Source organism: Bison bison, unplaced genomic scaffold (assembly GCF_000754665.1).
Source record: "Bison bison bison isolate TAMUID 2011002044 unplaced genomic scaffold, Bison_UMD1.0 scf7180017864048, whole genome shotgun sequence".
NCBI lineage: Eukaryota > Metazoa > Chordata > Mammalia > Artiodactyla > Bovidae > Bison > Bison bison.
In genome coordinates this window covers 4,752,626-4,776,574 of record NW_011494620.1, presented here as the reverse complement: position 1 = coordinate 4,776,574, position 23,949 = coordinate 4,752,626, and the positions used below count along the sequence as shown (strand labels likewise).

Below are 23,949 nucleotides of genomic sequence, written 5' to 3'. Positions count from 1 at the left end.
CAACCAAAAAACTAAATAATATATAATTCAGGCATTCATATATGTGATAAGACACACACACACCCCCCCCCAAAAAGTTGGGTTACAACAAGCACAAAATTGAGCCTGGTAGTTACCTCTGTAGTGGGTATTTCTCCGGGTGACACAAGAAGACAAGGAGGATACAGCTGAGTTCCCTCATGCCAAGAAGCCATGACATTGATAATTCTCCTGTTCTTGGGTCAGGTGTTCTCTGGTTTATTATGCTTTATAACTATCTACGTATGTGTGCATGTTTATATACCAATGTCTTTTATATTCAATAAACTAATAATAATAAAGGGAAAGTGTTAAAGTGAGTGGAGGCGTGGAGACAAGCAAGTACAGAGGATTCTTCCTCAAAGGCTGAGGAAGAAGAGAGACAGAAGTAGTACAACAGCCAGCGGGAGACACGAGGCCAGGAGACTTCAGGGTGAAGGCAGATGGACGGCTTTATAAGGCTGAAGGAGAAAAGCCTGCAGAGAGAGGGAAAGACTAGAGGCGAAGAGAAGACAAAGCAAGACCCGATCAGACCAACAAAGGCTCCAGAACCAGCAGAGAGGAAGGGAGACGGGAGGACCTTGAAAGGAAGGCGGGCTTCCTGAGACGAGGGATGGGCAATGGCTCCAGAACCAGCAGAGAGGAAGGGAGACGGGAGGACCTTGAAAGGAAGGCGGGCTTCCTGAGACGAGGGATGGGCAATGAAAATGGACTGGAGAGCTACACAAAATGTGGAGAGAAGGTGCAGAGAGACAGGCAGGAAGTTGAAGAAAATCACACGCGGTGGTGTCCATTTTCTCCAGGTAAGAAGTGAGGCCATTTGTTGAGAAGGGAAGACAGAGACTAAGCAGAGGGCTTGCTGCCGGTGGCGAAGGCTTGAAAGACTGACTCACAGGTTGACTAATGAGACGAAGGCATTTGCAGGCACCACCGAGATTAGAAACAAATTGTCAGGGGCAACGGCCACGCGGTTGCCTGAATTTCCGTGGCAATTCTGTGGCTCCGGTGAGGAGAAGAGAGGGCGGTTTGTATGCTGATGCTGGAGCAACAGGATGGAGGGACAAAAAAGTCCAGCATGCCAGTGAAAGAATTATTCAAATGAAACCAAGAGTCTGTTGGGACAGAGAAAGAGAGGCCAGAGACTCGATAATGGTAATAATAACAACAACAAACCCATTGATAGATAGCTTTTAAAATAGTTTTTAAAAAGTATATCTATAATGTTCGCACCACTGGGTTTAGAGGGGAAAAAAATGAAGAAGACATTGGGATAAAATACGACAAAGATGTTAAATGCCAATTCTCTTCGAATTGCAAGAAGGTATGTTTTAATTCTAAAAACCAACAGCTAGTGCAACAAAAGCAAACAAAGGAAGTTTACGAACAGACTTATGACAGTCATCCTGTTAAAAAAGAAACAACACACCCCTTAGGGAGTCACCTACGCTCAACCCCACATCAGCAAACAAGACATAATATGTAACCTAACTGCACCTTCAGTCTCTTCCGGGAACAGCATGACCTTCAACCAGTCACGTCTGCAACCAGCTGGGCAGCACTAGTCGAGTAATCTGCCTGACAGACCCCTGCTTTCCCCAATAGGAAGGCGACCTGACCTGAAACAATCGTCTCTTTGCTAGAATAACTTGCCCTGTCTCTCCTATGCCTATACATCCTCCACTTTGTATAGCTCCCTGGAGCCCCTTTCTTTCTGTGAAGATAGGAGGCTGACTGATTCGTGAATAATTAAATAAAGCCAATTAGATCTTTTTTGTAATTAATTTATTTGTTCGGCTGCACCGAGTTTTGGTTGCAGCACGTGAACTCCTGTTTGCAGCATGTGGAGTCTAGTTCCCTGACAAGGGATGGAACCCGGGCCCTCTGTACTAGAAGCCCAGAATCTTAACCACTGGAACACCAGGGAATTCCCCACCAATTAGATCTTTACTCAGTTGAATTTTTTTTTTTAAACAATCCTGAGAGTGGCAGGAAAAGAAGTTGCCCCTTTTGGTCTTTATTTTCCAGATTTTTGTTACAGAGGTAAATTACTTTTATAATAGCAATTTCCCAATGAATTTTAAATGTTTCTAATGCCCGATGCTGGGGGTGGCTTTTAGTTTGGGGAGGAACCGGGCTTTCAACAAAGCTGCTACAAGATTCAAGCACCATGGATTTCACAATTACTGGTGTTTTAAAACTCTTATTTGCAGGGTTAGTTACATCACAATAAGAGTCACTCTCTGCTCTGCCCTCTACTTTTATCTCATCAACCTTTGATCTGCTCAGATTTTCTCCTTTAACCTAATTAAGAAAAAAAAAGTCACAAACATTCCAGAATTCCACTTGGCAGTGATTCCAACTCTACAGATAGAAATAACACTGCACATACTTGATCTCGGATATGTCCTCGCTATCTGTGCTATGCTATCAGTGAACAGTGCTCATGTCACTGACCCATCCCCATGCTTGCAATGGAGAAGAGAATGCATGTCAGATAAAAACACATTTATAAAGCCAGCACGCTCACACCCCTGTAATGTATTCCCCAGTTACTACAGTACCAAATGTGCTCTGTGTTGGGGCTGTCAAGATAACCACCGGCCTCTGACATTAGGACCCTCAGGAGTGTAGACTCCACAAAAAAAAGGGACAAAACAGCCGTCTCCCAGTTCCTCTTTAGGCTCTTCAGCCACCTGCAGTCTGGATGGTGCAGGTCATTGTCCAAGGCCTCTAGCGAGGTTCCAACAGCTCCACTCCCTTGAGTGTCTCAAGACTGTTGTCCTATGCTCAAACTCTCCAATCTTGGGCGTAAAGTCCAAACTCCTGATCTGAAAAACCGGGCCTTCCATAATCACTTTCCAAGCCACTCACAGCCTCCCAAATGCATCCTTCCAGTCCTGTCCTTGGGCCTTTGTACATGCTAGTCTCCACCGGCAACATCCTTCCTTCCAGTCCACTGTGAGTCCGGCCGACGCCCACTCCTTCTCCAGGACCTCACCACTGCCTCTGGAGTGCTTTCTGCACCCCCCCTCCCAGGAGAGGCCGGTCACCTTTGTCTGTGCGACCTACCCTGTAAGGACAACTCTGCTCCAGCACCTATGACCGCCGGCTCCAAGAGCATGGGGCGGACCTCTGTTCATCTCTGCATCCCTCTGCTCGGCCCCCACAAGTGAACAGAAGGTGCTCCAGTGTTCGTGGACTGAAGGCCAATGGCCAGGTCACCGGCCACCTCCTATTCAGGAAGGGTCACTGCCGCCCCACGGGGAGGCCTCTGAAGAGAAGACCAGAGGAAGGGATCATGGTCTAATTCTTTCTTCAAGAGCCACTGTGGTGCACCTACTATATGCTGTGCAGAGTAGTTTTTTTTTTTTTTTTTGGCTTTTAAGAAGTACATCTCTTTTTTTCCCTTCAATAAAACAGTATCTTTAAAGACAAACAGGATGACAAGTGAATTTTTTTAAACCCAAAGGATACATTAAAAATCAGGAAACAGTGTAAACATAAATATTTTCATCCAGTCATTGAAAATGTTTCAGCAAGCATGAATAAATGACCTTTAAGCTATCGTAATACAGTCCAAAAGGATAATTTCAGCAAAGGAAGGTTTATTGAGCTCCACACAGATAACAAAATTTATAGTTTGGAATTAGATATAGATGTTTTCACTTATAATCCAAACTGCTATATGACTTGGGTTGCACTGCTACCAAAAAGTGCCATGGAGTTCTGGAACAAAACTTCAGTTGGCAGTGGTTCTGGCTTTGTATCTCTGTGACTTTGCGAGAGTTCTTGAGTCTCGGGCCCTCATCAATAAAAGGAGGGGGCTGGGGCTTAGATGTTATCAAAGTCCTTCCTGCTCTAGAATTACTTCATTTTCAAGATTTATACAGAAAGTATTGTAAAAGCACAATTAGCCTAAAATTTTGGCATTTTCCTGTCCATATTTCCTCAAGGGATTCCTTGGCCCCTTTCTTAAAAATGACAAGCAGAACTTGTTAGTTACACTGTGGACTTTGGCCACAGCCAGACCTGGGATTGGTCTCATTTCTGTCACTCCCTGGCAGTGTGATGATCAACAAAGGACCATGCCTCTCTGGGCTCACTTTCTCATCAGTTAAATGTAGTCTTATCCCACAGGGTTGATAGGGGAATAAAAAGCTATTAATCACATAAAGAGCTCAGCACAGCACCTGACACTCAGTGAGTACAGAAGTGATATATTATAAACCATATAAATTATTACAAACTTTATAAACTATATCAACTCTTTTACACAAACATTTGTCTTCTACAGGCACTGGAATGTCATTTAGACACTTCATTCTCTAATGAGTCAGGGGAGCTCCTTAAGGCAGTGGTAACCGGCTCTAAACTCTTGCCTGGTGAATTGTATCTCTGATTAGTAGGCATTTTATGTGTGTTAGTCACTCAGTCGTGTCTGATTCTTTGCAACCCCATGGACTATAGCCCTCAAGGCTCCTCTGTTCATGGAATTCTCCAGGCAAGAATACTGGAGTGGGTAGCCATTCCCTTCGCCAGGGGATCTTCCTGATCCAGGGATCGAACCTGGGTCTCCCACATTGCAGGCAGATTCTTTGCAGTCTGAGCCACCAGGGAAGCCCACTTAAGGTGGTGGTGGGTTAGTCACCAAGTCGTATCTGTCTCTTGTGACCCCACAGACTGTATCCTGCCAGGCTCCTCTGTACATGGGATCCTTCAGGCAAGAATACTGGAGTGGGTTGCCATTTCCTTCTCCACAGAGTAGTTTTTAAATGGTTATAGCCTGGTATCTACTTTCAAGAAGCGCAGAGTTGCAAAGGAAAGCTCTGTTCAAAACTATATTGCAAAGAAAAATTTGATCAAAGGCAATTGGTATATGACCAATTGCCAAGTAAGTTTGGAAGAAAATACATATCTGAGAAAGCAAGAAAGGCCAAGCTGGGACTCAATCCCAGATCTGCCCCTTACCAGCTGCAGGACTTCCAGAAAGCTACCTAACTTCTCTCTGTAAAGATGATGAACACTGACCTCGTGTTCTACCTTTTCCCCCACCTCCCTCTGCTCCAGCCACTCTGGCTTTCTTATCGCTCCTCAGACAATTCAGGTCACTCCTAACTTAGAAGCTTGACACCCCCTGGTTCTTCAACCTAGAACACTTTCCCCCAAATCTGAATACTTGGGTCTCCGCGCAAATGCCATCTCCTCCAGGAAGAACTCCCCGATCACCTGCTTAAAAGAGGCCCTCCACCTCCATGTCATCCTAATGCCTCTCCCAAGATTCATGTACTTCACCACACTTCTCAGCATCAGAATAACATTATTTGTTTACTCTTCTTAGGAACATTCATGACTCATGGGTTTCCCTGGTGGTTCAGACAACAAAGAATCTGCCTACAATGTGGGGAGACTGGGTTCAATCCCCTGGAGAAGGAAATGGCAACCCATTCCAGTATTCTTGCCTGGAGAATTCAATGGGCAGAGGAGCCTGGTGAGCTACAGTCCATGGGGTCGCAAACAGTCAGACACGACTGAGCAACTACACACACACACACGACTCATGGGAACAGGTCAACATACCAGTGTTATCAGGAATTTGGAAGAAATTGATTTCAACCCTCAAGGATGACTTTGAGGGGTTCAAGACTTTAACGAGGAAAGTAACTGCAGATGTGGTGGAAAAGCAAGCGTGAGTGAGTGAGTGAAAGTCGCTCAGTCATGTCCGACTCTTTGAGACCCCATGGACTATACAGCCATGGAATTGTCCAGGCCAGAAGACTGGAGTGTGTAGCCTTTCCCTTCTCTAGGGAATATTCCCAACACAGGGATTGAACCCGTCGCTCAGTAGTGTCTGACTCTTTGCAACCCCATGGACTATACAGCCATGGAATTCTCCAGGCCAGAAGACTGGAGTGTGTAGCCTTTCCCTTCTCTAGGGAATCCTCCCAACACAGGGATTGAACCCAGGTCTCCCGCATTGCAGGTGGATTCTTTACCAGCTGAGCCACAAGGGAAGCCCAAGAATACTGGAGTGGGTAGCCTATCCCTTCTCCAGCGGATCTTCCTGACCCAGGAATCGGACCAGGGTCTCCTGCATTGCAGGCGGATTCTTTACCAGGTGAGCTAGCAGGGAAAAACAAGCGAAGGAGAATTAAAGGGGAGCCTGAAGAAGTGACTAAATTGCTGCAATCTTATGATAAACTTTTATGGAAGAGCAGCTGCTTCTTATGGATGAACAAAGACTGTGGTTTGCTCATAGATGTAATCTACTCCCAGTATAGATGCTGTGAAGACCTGCTGAAATGACAAAAAAGGATTTAGAACGTTACATAAGCTTTACCAAATTAGTTGATCAAGTCGTGGCAGGGTTTGAGAGGACTGACTCCAGTTTTGAAAGAAGTTCTCCTGTGGGTAAAACGCTATCAAACAGAGAAATCGTTCATAAAGGAAGAGTCAATCAGTATGGCAAACTTCACTGTTGTCTTATTTTAAGAAATTGCCACAGCCACCCTCAACCTTCAGCAAACACCACCCTGATGGGTCAGCATCCATTAACGATGAGGTATTGACCAAAAAAAAAAAAAGCTCAGACTGAGAGTTGTGAGTTAAGTTTCATGTGGGCCTACAATGAGATAGCTCTGAGGAACTGCTGCACAGTGGGGGGAGTCAGCATATATATATGATTTTAGGGAAGGGGGATACATGCAGTTAAGCATACATCTTTTGAGACGGTTGCTTGCTGCCAGTCACATGGAGCAGAGGTCTCCACTAATGATTTGAGTGTTTTCCTAGGTATGAGAAGATCCAAGAAACTGGGCTCATAAAATCTCCTGAAAGTATCTAACTATCTGAAGGCCTGTTCTGCTAGTTTTCTGAGAGCACAGAGTACCTCATTCCTGATCTCTGCCCTGAACTCTTTGCAGAGTGTGCTGAAGGGCAATGGTTGCAGGGGCCGGTGATTTCATACTTGTAGAATCATGTGGCGAGTGACAATTCTCAGCTGGTAGTGGCAAGACCCTCCACTGGCAAAAAGGTTATGACTCATTGAAGGTTCAGATGATGGTTAGCATTTTTTAGCAATCAAGTTATTTTTAAATTAGGATGTGAACATTTTTTTAAACATAATGTTATTGTACACTTTGTTGTTGTTCAGTAGCTCAGTCGTGTCCGACTCTTTGTGACCCCATGAACGGCAGCACGCCAGGCCTCCCTGTCCCTCACCATCTCCCAGAGCTTGCTCAAACTCATGTCCATTGAGTCGGTGATGCCATCCAACCATCTCATTCTCTGCCATCCCCATTTTCTCCTGCCTTCAATCTTTCCCAGCATCAGGGTCTTTTCCAATGAGTCAGCTCTTTGCATCAGGTGGCCAAAGGATTGGTGCTTCAGCATCAGTTCTTCCAAAGAATATTCAGCACTGATTTTCTTTAGGATGGATTGGTTTGATCTCCTTGCAGTCCAAGGAATTCTCAAGAGTCTTCTCCAACACCACAGTTCAAAAGCATCAATTCTTCAGCGTTCAGCCTTCTTTACAGATGACAGCATGGTATAAACATAACTTTTATATGTACTGGGAAACCAAACAAAGCCTGTTTGCTTTACTGTGGTGGTCTGGAACCGAAGCCACAGTATCTCTAAGGTATGCTTGTACTGAAACAAACTGTCAAATAAATGGTGAAGATGAGAAAATACCTACATCACAAGGTTTTGTGAGGATTAAATGAGCGTGTACACAGAGGAATAGAAAGTGCTTCAACACAATGCTCAGCACATAGGAAGCTCAATAATGTTGGCTGGCAGCATTATCAGTGGAATCCAGAAGAGGGTGAGGCGTGACATGAACAGAGACAGTTACAGAGTTTCAAGAAGAGGCAGGTCTCGAGCTTGACCTGGAAAGATAAGGATTTTTTTTTACTGGACAGAGCGGTGAGGGCACCCTAAGAGTTTTAAGTCTCTTCTTCTCTACAAGTTGGCCCTCCCCCACAGGTGCTCTCCCTGCTCCTCCATTAAATGCAGAGTCATCCCAGTAAGAATAAACTATTGAGCAGCCTCTCTCTGCCCATCCATAGTGCATTTTTCCTTCCTTTCTACACAACCAGGGCCTAGATGAATTTCACCCCAAAAGGGAGTGCAATAATGCTGTCTAATGAATTTCAGCCATCTGTAGGAAAGGCACAGTCTACTCTTCAGATCAGCAACCCTGGCCTAGGCGTCTATCCTGGGCTTCCCCGGTGGCTCAACAGTAAAGAATCTGCCTGCAATGCAGGAGATGCAGACTTGAGTTCAATCCCTGGGTCAGGAAGATCCCCTGGAGGAGGAAATGGCAACCCACTCCAGTATTCCTGCCTAGAGAATCTCTTGGACAAGGGAGCCTAGTGTGGGGCTACAGTCCATAGGGTTGTAGAGAGTTGGAAACGACTGAAGTGACTAAGCACAGGTATCTATCCTAGAGAAATACTCAAAGGTCAGCATGAAAAATCACCTACAACAATGTCCACTACAGCATGATTTGTGAGAGAGAAAAAATAGAAGCAATCAGAATGTCTACCCATGGGAAAAGAAGAAATACACTATGGAGCATCCATACTGCGCAGAGGTGAAACTGAAAGGTTGCTATTGAATCACACGAAGACACTGGGATCCTTGGCCCCCAGACGAGAATTCAATCCAGGGCCAGAGACGAGGCTTGATCGCTCAGAGCTTTTGTATAATAAAGTTTTATTAAAGTATAAAGGAGATAGAGAAAGCTTCTGACATAGGCATCATAAGGGGGCAGAAAGAGTACCCCCTTGCTAGTGTTAGCAATGAAGTTATATACTCTCCAATGAATCCAAAGAATGTCTGGAGGTTATAAAGACCTCACCAGACCTACTCCCATAATTTACATTTTAAGATAACAGAATTAGCCAGGTTTAATTCAGAGACTGTCCTCAGGCAGGATATTGTCCTTTCTTCCTCCTTGAGAATTCCAGACCCCCTTCTCCTTGGGGACCCCTAGGCTCCTTATCAACCTGCCTAGGAAATGACTCTCTCAAAACTAAGTTACATGGACACTTATGTACTAACATGAAACAATCTCCAAAATATACTGTGAAACTGGAACACACACACACACACACACACTACATGATCTCCTTTAGGTAAAACACACACACACACACACACACACACACACACACACTATATGATCTCCTTTAGGTAAAACCTTCCCTGGTGGCTCAGATGGTGAAGAATCCTCCTGCAATGCCTGAGACCCAGGTTCAGATCCACGGGTGGGGAAGACCCCCTGGAGAAGGGAATGGCCACCTACTCCAGTATTCTCTCCTGGAAAATTCCATGGACAGAGGAGCCTGGCAGTCTACAGTCAGTCCATGGGGTCGCAAAGAACTGGACACAACTAAGCGATTAATACTAACAAATATTCTAAAACCACATACACAAGAACCTAAAGATTTCTCTGGAGATATAGATATGCATTAACATAACAGATATGTGAACACCACTGCATTTCCTTTTCCAAAACTGTGCCTGAGAAATGTTTTCAGTAAGTATTTGCTGAATGAATGAAGACCTATGAACATGAGCAGAAAAACACTGGAAAATAGATTTGCTTTTCGTGCTAAATATTTGTGTCCTGTTTTTAAGAGACTACACTAAATTACTTGCATAATTTTAATGAACTCAAATAGTTCTTCAAAAACAAACAATAACAACAAAACACCACCACAGGACGACCATGAAGGGGTCGATGCACCAATTCTTGAAGAACTTTTCAGGACAGCTAATTTACTCGAACTGGGCAATTAGGGATCTTACAAAACAAGTCAACTCTCACTTTACCTCTCCAGCATCAAACTCCTCAACATCCGACGAACAGAAAAGTGTTGGGTTTTAAACTGTTACTGAAAACCAGTTAATAGCACGCCCTTTCTAAAGGGTGTTCTCTAACAAACCACGCGCCGAGGAGCCTCCCCCGCGCACACCACGCGCCGAGCGCAGCAAGGATGGTAGGTGAGCGCCGAAGGTCCTCCAGGCAGGTGTGCGCACACAGCACCCCGGGAAAGTAACTCACTCTCCGGCTGGCCTTTTCGCGATCTGTAATCGGTCTCTCTTCCTCTGGCTTCATCTCGCGGAGGAACTAATTTCTTCTGTGATTCAGCCCGGAGCCCAAGGTCACCTGGTCAGGGGACGAGAAGCGCGGTGTTAAAACCCAGGGAGAGGAGGAGCGCGCCGTGGGTGGCATCCTCGTGGTTCGGTTCTAACCCAATCCGGCACCTGCATTTCAGAGGAGCAATCTGCAGCTCGACCCCCACCGGCTAATTTAAACTTGCGCGCCACTCTGCCCCTGGCCCTGGGGGGCGCAGGGATGAGAGCCTGAGGGGAGGGTGGGCCGGAGACCCTCACCCACACCCGGAGACGGGCCTGTCTGTCGGTGCCCGAGTGTACTCCGCCGAGCTGAACCCAGGCGGGGCGAGCCCGTCCCCCCTCACCGATCTCCGCTACCTCCTGACCGGTGCGCTCTGGCCTCGGTCTGTCTTCAGCCTTGGGCGTGTGCCAAGGGAGAGAAGGAGCCAGGGCAAGCCGCGTAGACCCGGGCCGGAGATGCAGATCCCCAGGCTCGCCCACTGCCGGCCTGGAAGGTGCGGCGTGGCGGGGGTCACCGTCCGGTCCGCTCTGCGCAGCTCCCTCTGGGGCTCCGCGCCTGACTCCAGGGCGCCGCGGATCAGAAACGCTGCAGCTGCTGCGGTTGTGAACTCCGCACCTGGAAAATCGATCCCAGACGCGCAAGAGCCTCCCATTGGTTTCCGACCGGCGGCGGGGCTCTAGAATAGGGGCCGAGGCGCCTGAGCGGGGGGCTCGGTGGGGGAGGGGGCCGAGGGCGGGTGCACCGACTGTCCATCACAGGCCACGCCCTCCCCATGCCCAATTCCCCCTACGGCTCCACCCACGAGGGGGCCGGGACCCAGGACGCCACGCGGAAAACTTGTCCACTCCCCTGGAGATTCTGTTGGCTGGAGGGCCGTGGGAAGCTACTACCGGCAACCAATTGAGGTGCACAGTCGGCCCCGTGTGGGCGGGGGGAATGCCGCAAGGTTCCTCAGGAGCCAATAGAGAAAAGGAACGACGAAACGCTTCCTGAGTTCGAGGGTCGGCGGAAGATGGCGACTGCTGAAAGGGGTTGGTGCTTGTGTGAGTTATTGAGGTGAGGAGCGGGTGGTGTAGGCTCGCAGGCGTTTTCGGTACTGAAGTGCTACGTGTCTGCCCAGTGTGACTCATGTGTGCGGGCAGGGGCTTTCCTTGTCATGAATTTAAGCTATTGTCTCAAGGCCAGTGTGCATTCCCTTTGGGGTCTTGGTGGATACACGAGGTTGAGTTGAAGACCCGGTTTACCGCGTTTACTTTCACTGCCTCACTGCTCTCTGAGAGCTCGCTTTCCCTCTTTGCTTTAGCTTTTCCTTTCTTTTGTGTTCGCTCCAATTAGTCCGTCATAAATTATTCATATTCGTTCCTCATTTTCCTTTATGATTGAGCCACGAATTCATTCTCCATTCTATCATGCTCTTTTTGGTGAAGAAACCGGATCTTCTGTTGTCTTAGTTTGCCCTTTACACTTACCTTTTTAAAGTCTTGTGCTTAAATATGAATAAATATTTAATGACACATTTTAGTTATATTTAAGCAAATTCTAAGTGGGTAGTTTTGATGTACAAATACGGTAGGATGTTTGATAAATTTCTTAATAGAACCTGTATGTGTATCTTTGAAACTAACAGATTGAAAACATAAGAACTGGGTTAACTTTAGTGATTAATATGATTTTTTTCTGATTGTAAGTTGAATAGTTCGGTTTGAAAATCCTATCACATTTATTTTCCCACTTAAATCATTTGAAGAAAATGTCATGGAAATCTTTGGATTCTGTGAGTCAGCAACATTTTAAATTAAACAGCTTCTTGTCTTGTCCTGGGAAAGGAAAGCTAACTATTTAAGATAACATTGCTTTCATGAACTGATATTCCAAACGTTAAGTGGCCAGTCTTACCACTTTTGTCAAACTTTTGTCCATTCTTCCCAGCAGTGATTCTTAAATTGTGGTTCATTGTGGTTTGTACGCACCTGAGAGTTCCTAAGACCCTTTGAGTGACTCCTCTAGGTAAAAATTATTTTCATATAATGTTAAGATATAATGTTTAGAGGACACAGTTTTTGTTTTGTTGACATTTGCACTGATAGTGCAAAAGTCTTGGTGGATAAAACCACTACTTAGCACAAATCAAGGCAGTGTTCTCAAACTGTACTACTAGTCATTGTGTTTTTCATCTCCATGCACTTGATAAAGCCAGTTTTTCTTTAAAATGTCCTTGATGAAGCAGTAAAAATTATTAATTTTGTTAAATCTAAACCCTTGAGTACATATCTTTCTAATATTCTATATGACAAAATGGATTGAACACATAAAGCACTTCTCCATACCAGAGTAAAATAGTTGTCTTAAGGATAACCTCCTGTATGACTGTCTACGTTGACATTCTTTTTAGATGTAGACATTCTTTTTAGAGGACACAGTTCTTATTTGGAAGAACAACTGACAGACAAACCATGATTCCTTTGACTCAGTATTTAGTAGGTATTTTCTGGAAAATGAAGGAATTGACTCTTGCTTCAAAGAAAACAAGTGACTGGGACTTCATGGCAGTCCAGTGGTTAGGACTCCGCACTTCCACTTTCTGGAAGTGTTCAGGGATCCCCCAAGCTGCATGGCAGCTAAGAAAAAAAAAAAAACAGGTTCAGAAACATGTAGGGAAGCAGTGGTTTCAGGGTCGTGTAAACAGATCAGACATATCACTGAGAATAGAATTCAGTTCAGTTCAGTTCAGTTGCTCAGTCGTGTCCAACTCTTTGCGACCCCATGAATCGCAGCACGCCAGGCCTCCCTGTCCTTCACCAACTCCCGGAGTTCACTCAGACTCAATGTCCATCGAGTCAGTGATGCCATCCAGCCATCTCATCCTCTGTCGTCCCCTTCTCCTCCTGCCCCCAATCCCTCCCAGCATCAGAGTCTTTTCCAATGAGGCAACTCTTCGCATGAGGTTGGCCAAAGTACTGGAGTTTCAGCTTTAACATCATTCCTTCCAAAGAATAGAATTGGAGACATCTAAATTTCCTCTTCCCTCAAAAATTGTTCTACTTGAGGTGAAGTGAGAGAAGAAAAATGATTTAGTATCTCACCAAACTTTGAACTGTGGAATATTCACCATTTGGAAGACATATTTCTTTGGATTACATGTTGTCATCTTGGAGTCAGATGCCATTCCCAGTCATATCTTGTTTAGGTTAATAATTAAATTTATTTTAATCCTTTAATAATTAGAAAGGTGGATCAACATTGATTTTTACTGCTAATTAAAAAAAAAAAGTACATTGACTTGCCAGCACTCTGTGGAATTAAAGGGGACTTGCACCTTTGACATTAGATATTCTGTAGCATTAGAATTTTAATAGCTGAGTATTTTGTTAGACTCACAAGCTATAAAACTTTGCTATTAATATATGAAACAGTTATGTGAAACTAGACTTCAATTTGTAGCCTCTCATTTTTTCCTATTATTTCTTGATTTATTTATTTTTAATTGAAGGATAGTTGCTTTACAATGTTGTATTGGTTTCTGCCATACATGAATCAGCCATCCATATACATATGTCCTCTCCCGCTTGAACCTCCCTTCTACTTCCCACCCCATCGCACCTCCTAGGTTGTCACAGAGCACCAGGTTGAGCTCCCTGGATCATACAGCAAATTCCCACTGGCTGTCTATTTTACATAGGTAACATATATGTTTCACTGCTGCTGCTGCTGCTAAGTCGCATCAGTCGTGTCCGACTCTGTGCAACCCCATAGACGGCAGCCCACCAGGCTCCCCCATCCCTGGGATTCTCCAGGCAAGAACACTGGAGTGGGTTGCCATTTCCGTCTCCAGTATATGTTTCACTGTTGTCTCAATTTGTCCCACCCTCTCCTTCCTGTGCTATGTCCACAAGTCTGTTCTGTATGTCTTTGTCTCTATTGCTGCCCTGCAAATAGGTTCATCAGGACCATTTTTTAATGACATGATATCCATTTTCACCATTCCCCTCTCGTTTCAGGTTTTTTTATTCATTACTCTTCCCCGGGCTATTTGTATGTGGAACTTTGTGTGTGTGTTTACTTATTATCCTTTGGGGAATCCGACTGCTGCTACAGAGAAAGAAAAAGTCAGTGTCATCTAGCAAAACTGGGAAAAATCAAACGGTGATTGCATTTTTCCATCCATACTGCAATGCTGGCGGAGGAGGAGAAAGAGTGTTATGGTGTGCCTTAAGGGCTCTACAGAAAAAGTAGGTATGCATCTTCCTTAGCTAATTTGGTATATTATTACTGGTTTTTAAAAAATTATTATTTTTAAAAAATCATTACCCAGAATGTGTTCTTTTCTAGTACCTCATTCCTAGCCAGGGATTCCTTTTTTAAATTGTTCTTTAGCAAGGAAACACTTCTTTCATATGCCGACCTATCTTAAAGATCCTATTGAAGGTGGTCTAGAGGTTGAGAATCTGCCTGCCAGTGCAGGGGTCACAGGTTCAACCCATGGTCTGGGAAGTTCTCACATGCTGTGGAGCAACTAAGCCCTGTGTGCCACAACTTACTGAGCCAGTGCTGTAGAGCCCCCACGCCACAAGTACTGAAGCCCACGTGCCTACAGCCTGTGTTCTCCAACAAGAGAAGCTGCTGCTATAAGAAGCCCGCTCACCACAAGGAAGAATAGCCCCCCAACTAGCCACAACTAGAGGAAGCCCGTGTGCAGCAACTAAGACCCAGCGGAACCAAAAATAAATGAATACATAAATCTTTTTTTAATATCCCATTGAATTTTATCTTTACCATTGATACGATAAAGAAACAAAGTATCTGCACTTTTATGGCGTAATTTAGTGGGGATAACTGGTCACCTTGGGAGAGTATGTGGAGGAGATTGAATAATAAAGAGAAATTGACCAAATACTATGAAGTGTTTAATACTTTAAATCTGAATACTTTTAGTCAATTGTGATACACAGCAAATATTCTCTATGAAAGCATCTATTCTGATTTTCATATCATTACCAGTTGGATAGTCTTAAGTAAGGTACCATGTTATTTAATAGAAAGAATTTGGTTTTACACATCTTTTAATTTTTTAGGCTTCCTTGTCCCCACTCCAGTCCCACAAGAAAAAACATAGCAAAACACAGGTTCCATTATTGTTTCATTGTACAAGGAAGACTGTTATCTCTCCATGGTGACCCTACTTCCTGGCACACGCCCTTCATTCAGTTTCAAAGTCCTCATGAGTAATGCCCTCAGCTCTCTGTTTCTCAAATGCTAAGCCCCATCTTGGCTTCTTGCCACCATTTCTGTGTGTCCTCTGCCATCTCCCATAACTCCCTAAATGCAGATAATTTTCTTAAATCCTGTATTAATTCCCACCTCCTTGAAGCCTTCCCTGCTCTGGCCCATGCTCTTCTTTCCTTCTCAGGACAGTGTGCATTAGCCTTGTCTCTGGATTACTGAACTCATGAGAGCAGTGGTCCAGTGTCATGAGATTTGTACGCGTACTCCCCAGGACCCCTATTACTCCTCCAACTCACTAACACAAAAACAAGTCCAAATAATGAGTACGACATGGAAGATGCTTTTTCATCTTTCTCTTGCCACTTTTTGTCTCTCATCCCTCCCCAGCCCCCTCACATATACTTTGCTCCAGCCTACTGAACTCGGGGCACATACCTTTATAAGATTCCTTGCCTTTTCATCTAGTGTTCCTTTTTTTCCCGAAACAACCTGTTTCTCCTTGGTTAATTCCTACAAATCTTTCCTGACTTGACACGAGATCCAGGACACTGGATTTTCATTCAGTCTCCCCATTCTCTGTATGACTCAGAATAATTGTAAACACAACCAGAGTGTGGCCAAAGTGTTAAAATCACAAGAAGGTATTTTTCTATATTTTCATTATATATAATTGTGATGCAGGCTCAAGGCCCAGCTTTTAAAACCTTTGTGCATTTCTCAGATTAAAACCCTGAGTAAATGTTACATGGCAGCCTGGATGGGAGCAGAGTTTGGGGGAGAATGGATATATGTGTTTGTATGGCTGAGTCCCTTCACTGTTCACTTGGAACTGTCACAGCATTGTTAATTAGCTGTACCCAAGTACAAAATAAAAAGTTAAAAATAAAGAAATGATGAGACCAAAAAAAAAAAAATCCCTGAGTAATGCTTTAGCGTTTATGATCCTATCTAAAGATACCTTTGTGCTGTGCAGTGCCCAGTTGCTCAGTCCTGTCTGACTTTGCAGCCTCATGGACTGTAGGCTCTTCTATCAGTGGGGATTCTCTAGGCAAGAATACTGCAGTGGGTTGCCATGCCCTCCTCAAAGATGCTTTTAGTGAATGTTAACTACCTTTCGTGAATGTTAACTCTTGTTTATGAATATTTTATTAATATTTCATTACCGGCTCAGTGGTAAAGAATCCTCTTGACAATGCAGGAGATGTGGGTTCTATTCCTGGTTCAGGTAGATCCCCTGGAGAAGGAAATGGCAACCTACTCCAGTATTCTTGCTTGGAAAATTTCATGGACAGGGGAGCCTGGCAGGCTATAGTCCTTGAGGTCGCAAAGAGTTGAACGTGACTGAGCACAGGCTAAATCACCATTTTAATACTGAGAAAGTTGTCAAAATAACATTTTTGAACATTTCTTAAGAATGAAAATGCCTCATTCATAAATCAGCTATTTTGTTGATGTCTGCTATATGCAAAACTCTTAGCAGAGGGAATAGCAAAGAACTAGAAGTTTCCTTTGGAAGACTAATGTTTTAATTATAGGGCAGTGAAAGACCCAGGTAGAGTGGAGTCATAAAATCAGTGGAAAACATTTTTTTTAGTCTGAAAATAAGACTCTTTACAATCATGAGAAAAATGATGATCTACAATGCTTTGCTTGTTTGCACCTAAACGACTGAAATTCTTACCTTATTTTAGGTATCCAGAAGCACTTTATGTTGTTTACACTGGCGATGCCGACGTCAGTGGCCAACAGATACTGGAAGGCGCGTTCAGAAGATTTAACATCAGGTTAACTCGCCCAGTGAAGTTTGTTTTCTTAAGGAAGCGCTACCTTGTGGAAGATTCACTCTATCCTCATTTCACACTGCTGGGCCAAAGTCTGGGATCCATTTTCCTGGGCTGGGAAGCTCTGATGCAGTGTGTTCCCGATGTTTACATTGATTCAATGGGCTACGCTTTCACACTTCCTCTGTTTAAGTATCTAGGTGGTTGCCGAGTTGGAAGCTATGTTCATTACCCCACCATCAGCACTGACATGCTCTCCGTCGTGAAGAATCAGAATGTGGGATTTAACAACGCAGCCTTCATTACCAGGAATCCTTTTCTCAGCAAAGTAAAGCTCATCTACTACTATTTATTTGCTTTTATGTATGGGCTTGTTGGTTCTTGCAGTGACATCGTCATGGTCAATTCTTCTTGGACACTGAACCATATTCTGTCACTGTGGAAGGTTGGGAACTGCACTAATATTGTTTATCCACCTTGTGATGTGCAAACATTCTTGGATCTTCCCTTACATGAAGAGAAGGCAACCTCAGAACACTTACTGGTTTCGATTGGCCAGTTCAGGCCTGAAAAGAACCATCCTTTGCAGATCAGAGCCTTTGCTAAGTTGTTGAATAAAAAGGAGAGTGAATCTCTTCCTCCACTTAAACTTGTGCTCATTGGAGGTTGTCGTAACCAAGATGATGAACTCAGGGTAAACCAACTGAGAAGGCTTGCTGAGGACCTCGGAGTTCAAGAAGATGTGGAATTTAAAATAAACATTCCGTTTGATGAGTTAAAGAATTACTTGTCTGAAGCAACAGTTGGTCTGCATACTATGTGGAACGAGCATTTTGGGATTGGTGAGTTTGTGCTCTAAACAATTTGTGATGGTGTGATGAGATAACACATTTTCGGTGGTTTTGAAAAAATAATAGTACTCTGATTTCATCCAGTCCTCAGTCTCTTCCCGGAGTCCACCAAGTTTGTTTTCCTCATTTGAGACCCTGTAAAACATATTCCCTGGTGGCTCAGACGTTAAAGAATCTGCCCACAGTGCGGGAGACCTGGGTTTGATCCCTGGGTCAGAAAGATCTCCTGGAGAAGGGCATGGCAACCCACTCCAGTATTCTTGCCTGGAGAATTCCTTGGACCGAGGAGCCTTGTGGGCTACAGTCCATGGGGGTCACAAAGAGTCACGTGACTGAGCGACTAACACAAAACATTTAACCAATGATAATATTTTTTGACCACTCACTCTATGGTGGTTACTTTCAAGGTCTTTACAAGTATTATCAGATTTAATCCTCTCTAGAACTTTACTGGATAGGTATTATGGTTATCTCCATCTTATCAATGGCACAGAGAGGGTTTAGAACTTGCCCAGTCCCACAGTAAAAGAAGAGGGCAGATTCTAATCCAGACAGCGCCTGCTCTTAACTCCCGCATTTCTCTCCACACTTCACCCCATCTGTGTGCTGGTTCAGATCCCTGGACCTCATCCTAGCCCCCCACCCAGGGCCCACATCAGGATCCCTGGGTGGGCGCAGGTGGAGATTTGGTAAAGCCCCTCAGGTGATCGTGTTGTGCTCCAGGAGCCGAGAACCCCTGTCCCCAGGTGGGCTCTTCCCAGTCACTTTGGATTCTTTTGTTGATTCTGATGGTTCTTTTATTCTTTTGGTTCTTTTATTCTTTGATGCTATCATTGGAATGGCCTCAGGTGTTGGGTTTGGACAGCCGTGTGATGGGTGGAGACTTTCACCCAGAGAGGCAGCTGAGAGCAGAGGCCCGTGAGGCGCTGAGTCTCCAGCGCGTGGAGTGGGAGTTGGCTGTGGGGCGTGTGAGTGTGTGTCCGGCAGCTGTAGCCTATGTGAGTCTGAGGGAAGGACAGGGGCCTGACCTGGGAACGCAGAGTGAGGAGCTGTCCAGTGAGTGACCGCAGCCCTGTGGCTGTGGCCGGGATGGCATAGGAGAGTCTGGAGAGTGAGAGGCTGCCCGTAGTGTTACAGCGACAGGTCACAAGTTGGCAGAAGAGCGGCCAGCGAAGGAGAAGTAGGGGAAAGCCAGGCAGAAACCACAGGAGGAGAGGGTTGAGGGGAGAAGGAGAACAGTGAAGGGTTCAGTGCTGCTGAGATGCTGGGCGAGATGAAGACATGGTGGGCTTCACCATGGGTGAGAGCGGTGTCAGTGCAGCAGTGGGCAGAGGCCAGGGGGCGGTGAGGGAGCCCTGAGTGCTGGCAAGCCGGCAGAGCTGGTGAGCTCAGACCACGCTGGCCCCAAGCTGTCTGCAAAACAGAGACGGAAGGAGAGAGAGTGCCAGGGGAGGACGTGTGACCTGGAGAGAGGGGTGGGTGTGTGTGCACTTGCTCACAGGGGACTGTGCTTTTACGAGTTTGAACTAGCTTAAGTGCTGATAGGGAGGGCCAGTAGAGAGGGAGCAGTGGAAGTTTCTGGAGAGAGTAAAACTGATTAGGTCAAAGTCTCTAAGACTTTGTCTAAGTACAGAGGAATGGTACCCAGCTTTGAACAGAGAATGGTGTAATTCATATTTTTCAAATGAGAGTTCAGATCAAATCATTAGCAGAAGATTCTGTTCTGTAGAGATTCACCAGTGTTGAAGAGAGTTATGGTGGTTCCATTTCTCTCCCATGTGGCTGGGATGATAGCAGCTCTGTACCCTCCTTTGAAGTAAGAAAGCAATCACCTCAATCATTTGCTGAAGGGCTTAGTTCTCTCTAGAAACGGGTAAGAAAGGCAGGCCAGGTTTATGTCCTCAGCTATGTCATTGGCAGAGACTAACCAAAACTTTGATGTAGTTCAGTGCTGCTTTTGGGCACACAGTTCTCTCAAATTTGCCAGAAATCCAAGCAGTAACATAAACCCCAGCCTTACTTAGAATGTGTCACTAAGATGGCTTACTTTTTTCCTTTTTTTCTCCTAGTGCTGTAATTTGAACTCTTAACATACTGGGGGGTTTTTTAAATCTTTTTTTAACCCCTTTTATCTTTTAATATCTATTATCTACCATCTTGCTAATAACGTTCTCCAGTCTTCTTTGTTTTATTATCTGCAGTAGTTTTTTTTTTTAGACAATTCCTGTGTCTACTTGTCGGTTTTAATAAAGAACAAAGCAGCATTATTGTGAAGCCTTGAAAACTGAAAAACTTAGATTTTATTTTGCACCAGAGAAGTTAAATAAGTAAATTTGGAAAGACACAGACATTTAATTAAATTGCTCGAGTCTTGAAATTGTAAAGGATTCTGCTCGTCCTTGTTATTATGAGCACATTCAGAGACTTAAAAGACTTGATTTCTGTTCCTCAGGAATTGTTGAGTGTATGGCAGCTGGCATGATTGTCCTCGCACACAATTCGGGGGGCCCGAAGCTTGACATCGTTGTTCCTCACCACGGCGAGAGGACTGGGTTCCTGGCTGAAAGTGAAGAGGGCTATGCTGAGACTATGGCCCATATTCTTTCCATGTCTGCAGAACAGAGGCTCCAAATCAGAAACAGTGCCCGTGCATCCGTAAGCAGATTCTCCGATCAGGAGTTTGAAGTGGCATTCCTATCGTCTGTGGAACGATTATTCCAAAAATGCCACACCTGTACAAATTAAAGATGTTTTGTATAAAATGGTTAGATACTTTCATATGTTAATACTTTTCTAAACTCATTCCTTGTTGTGATAAGGTTAGTCTTATCCTGACTCTTTTGAAAAGACCCTGATGCTGGGAAAGATTGAGGGCAGGAGGAGAAGGGGACGACAGAGGATGAGATGGTTGGATGGCATCACCGACTCAATGAACATGAGTTTGAGTAAACTCTGGGAGCTGGTGATGGACAGGGAGGCCTGGCGTGCTGCAGTCCATGGGGTCGCAAAGAGTCGGACACAACTCAGCAACTGAACTGAATTGATCCTTATGCAAGGCCCTTGCTTATCCATAAGCAAGGCCCTCAGCAGTATGTACATATAGCCAAGGTATTTATTTCAGTGGAAAAAGGCAAAGTTACCTAAATGGGAAAGGTAACCTTATATAGTTTAAATGTAAAAATTTTAGATTAGGGTTTGGGCTCAAATTCTGAAAGAAAATATACAGTTTTAATTTTGGTATAATCCATTATTCTATTTGTCAGGTTACTTTAGAAACCGGGAAAGAAGATTTCCCTTTAGAAAAAACAGAAATGTTGAAAAAAACAATGGATGACTAATAATTGATTAGTACTTTAGAATTGTTCTGATATGTTGGGAACATAAAAAAGTTCTGGTACATTTAAATTCAAACAATATTGTGGATAAACTTTTGAATACCTCTAATGATCCTCTTAAAAGAACAAAAATTTTCAGCAGGCTTAATCATGTTATAAAAGCAGATAGTCAAAAGACAGGCTGACTGTGGTTGCTCTGTGGCTGTGCCTGGGCGTGTAAGTAACCCTTTCCATCACTAGGTACTTGCGAAAATAATTTTCTCTTTAGTGCTGTCAGTGTGTTTTTACAGCCCTCTCATTATCCCTTACCATTTTCACATCCCAGAGGCTAGAAGTCAGCTTTTTAAAGTCATTTAAGAGGTCTGAGTCAGAACATCTCAATAAGTTGTTTTTCAGATGGTGATGATGTAAGATGGGGAGCCATCCCCACAGTCTCTGTAATCAGCATTGTAAGGTGACGAGGTGGCAGTTTGCATAGAGTACTGGACTAGCAGGGAGAGTAGCTGGACCTGACCTCAGCTTCATCATCTACAAACATCTGACCTTTTGCCGCAAAAGCTGCTTCCTAATTTTTCTGAGTCTCAGCTTCTTTCCCTGTAACCTGGAGATGTATTGGCTGTCCTCCTGCCTTTCATAATTGTAATGAAAACACAAAACACAGAAGGTATGTGAAAGTACTTTAAAAATTACAAAGTTACTTGAATTAAAGGTAACAATATGTGGTAAATGTCTTCTGTACTCCTATCTTTATCAGTGCATTATGACCCTAGGTAAATTCTTGTTACTAAGCCAGTAACTAGGAATCAGTATAATTTAACAGGACTTCTATCCTGAATAACTGATAACTAGCATGGAAAAATGAATATATGTGTGTGCAGATATGGTTATTGAGAGCTACAACTTTCAGCATTTGCCCCACACACAGTCAGTTCCTTCTGGTTCAGTGAATTGACCTCCTTCACAGTCTGACACATCTTTGTCTTAGAGGCATGTGAAAGAGGTAAACTTTTTGTTTCCAGTCACCTCTTGTCCATTCACGGAACCAGCCAGCTTCATTATCTCCTCCCAGTTACATCGTTGATGTGTTGTCTGCTGGCCGTCTTCTGTCATCAGACCAAAAAGCACCAAAACAGAGCCCAGGGATGGTGACGTACCAGAGTGGCCTTGTGCTGGAACTGGAGCTGGAAGGAGCCCTACAAATTCTCTAGTCTCGTTTCTCTTATTTTCAAATTTACAGACAGGAGCAAGGTGAAGAACTTCAGTTCCGTCCGCATCCCAGAGCTGGTTAACGACAAAATCAGGATTACCACTTGGATGCAAAAAGCTCAGTGCTTTTTCTTCCCTTATAGCTCTTCTTTGAGATAACATCCATGACCATTGCCCACTCAGCCTACCCATCTACCCAAGGAAAACCATGGGACTAAAGAGAAAATGGACAGAGCAAAAGTAGAGGATATAGTAAAGGAAGAAAGGATTCTGAAATTTCACAAAATATTATTTAAATTCATTTCTTCAAAATGATTTTCATTTATCACAAACATATCACTGAAACTATAATGTGCATATGTTAGTAGGTTCTCTCTCAGTGTTCCTAGCGCAGTATTAAACGTTTGTTTCTGAATACCTGATATGAAGAATGACAAAGCAGTATATCAGCTACTGTCTGTGTGGGGAAACGGAGTGACTTTTAATTCCTATATGATGTTGCTTTTCAGTGGTCCAAACATGCTGTTTTGAACCCACAACACTGGTGATTCACATTTCTAGTTGTGCATAATAAACCATATTAACATATTCTTTGTATAGTAATCTAGTTGTATCTTAAATATGATATAGATTTAATAGATACAAAATCTATCTGTATCTAAATATGATTGAAAGAAGTGGTTTTATTACTTTCTTTTCCCAGTATGGCACCTTTATAGTCTCCCAGTTCACATAGTCTCCCACCCCTCACATAGTCTCTCAGTTGTGAATTCTTTATTACCTACTGAAATGGCAGCCCACTCCAGTATTCTTGCCTGGAGAATCCCATGGATGGAGAGGAACCTGGCAGGCTACAGTCCATGGGGTTGCAAGAGTCAGACACAACTTAGCGAATAAACCACCACCACTATTTCCAGCTACCCATGCCAAGAATATTTTTTAAAGAAAAAAAGTTTTTAAAGGCAAAACAAAAACTGTCTTGTCTCATGTACCCACAAGAAAAGTAGGTTGTAGGTTTAATAGATTTTTTAAATGAATATTTCAGACCTGTAAAATACTGCAGAGCTTCATACACTTTAATAATTTCCAGGATGATTTCCAAAGTCATATTCTAGACAAAATTACGCGATAGGGGCCAGTGTGATGATCAGTGCTTTCAGAATATTTGTGTATTTAATTATACACAATGTATATAGACTCCACAATGTACCCTAGACTCCAGAACTATGATATGAATAAATGAAAGTGTGTCTGCTAAATCTGTCAATGGGTACAATGAAAAAGTTACTTTCCACACCACTGTATATGAAATACAGATAACTAATGAGAACCTACCGTATAGCACAGGGAACTCTACTCAGTACTCTACAATGACCTATATGGGAAAAAAA

At 43.9% G+C, this 23,949-nt stretch overlaps 1 protein-coding gene across 1 annotated transcript; it reads left to right on the top strand.

Moving 5' to 3' along the window:
- The first annotated feature begins 11,161 nt into the window (after positions 1-11,161).
- Positions 11,162-23,146, top strand: ALG11 (ALG11, alpha-1,2-mannosyltransferase). Its single transcript, XM_010835665.1, has 4 exons — positions 11,162-11,218; positions 14,161-14,391; positions 17,077-18,008; positions 20,470-23,146. The coding sequence occupies exons 1-4, from the start codon at positions 11,175-11,177 to the stop codon at positions 20,760-20,762; spliced, it is 1,500 nt and encodes a 499-aa protein (XP_010833967.1). The 5' UTR covers positions 11,162-11,174; the 3' UTR covers positions 20,763-23,146.
- The last annotated feature ends 803 nt before the right edge of the window (positions 23,147-23,949 follow it).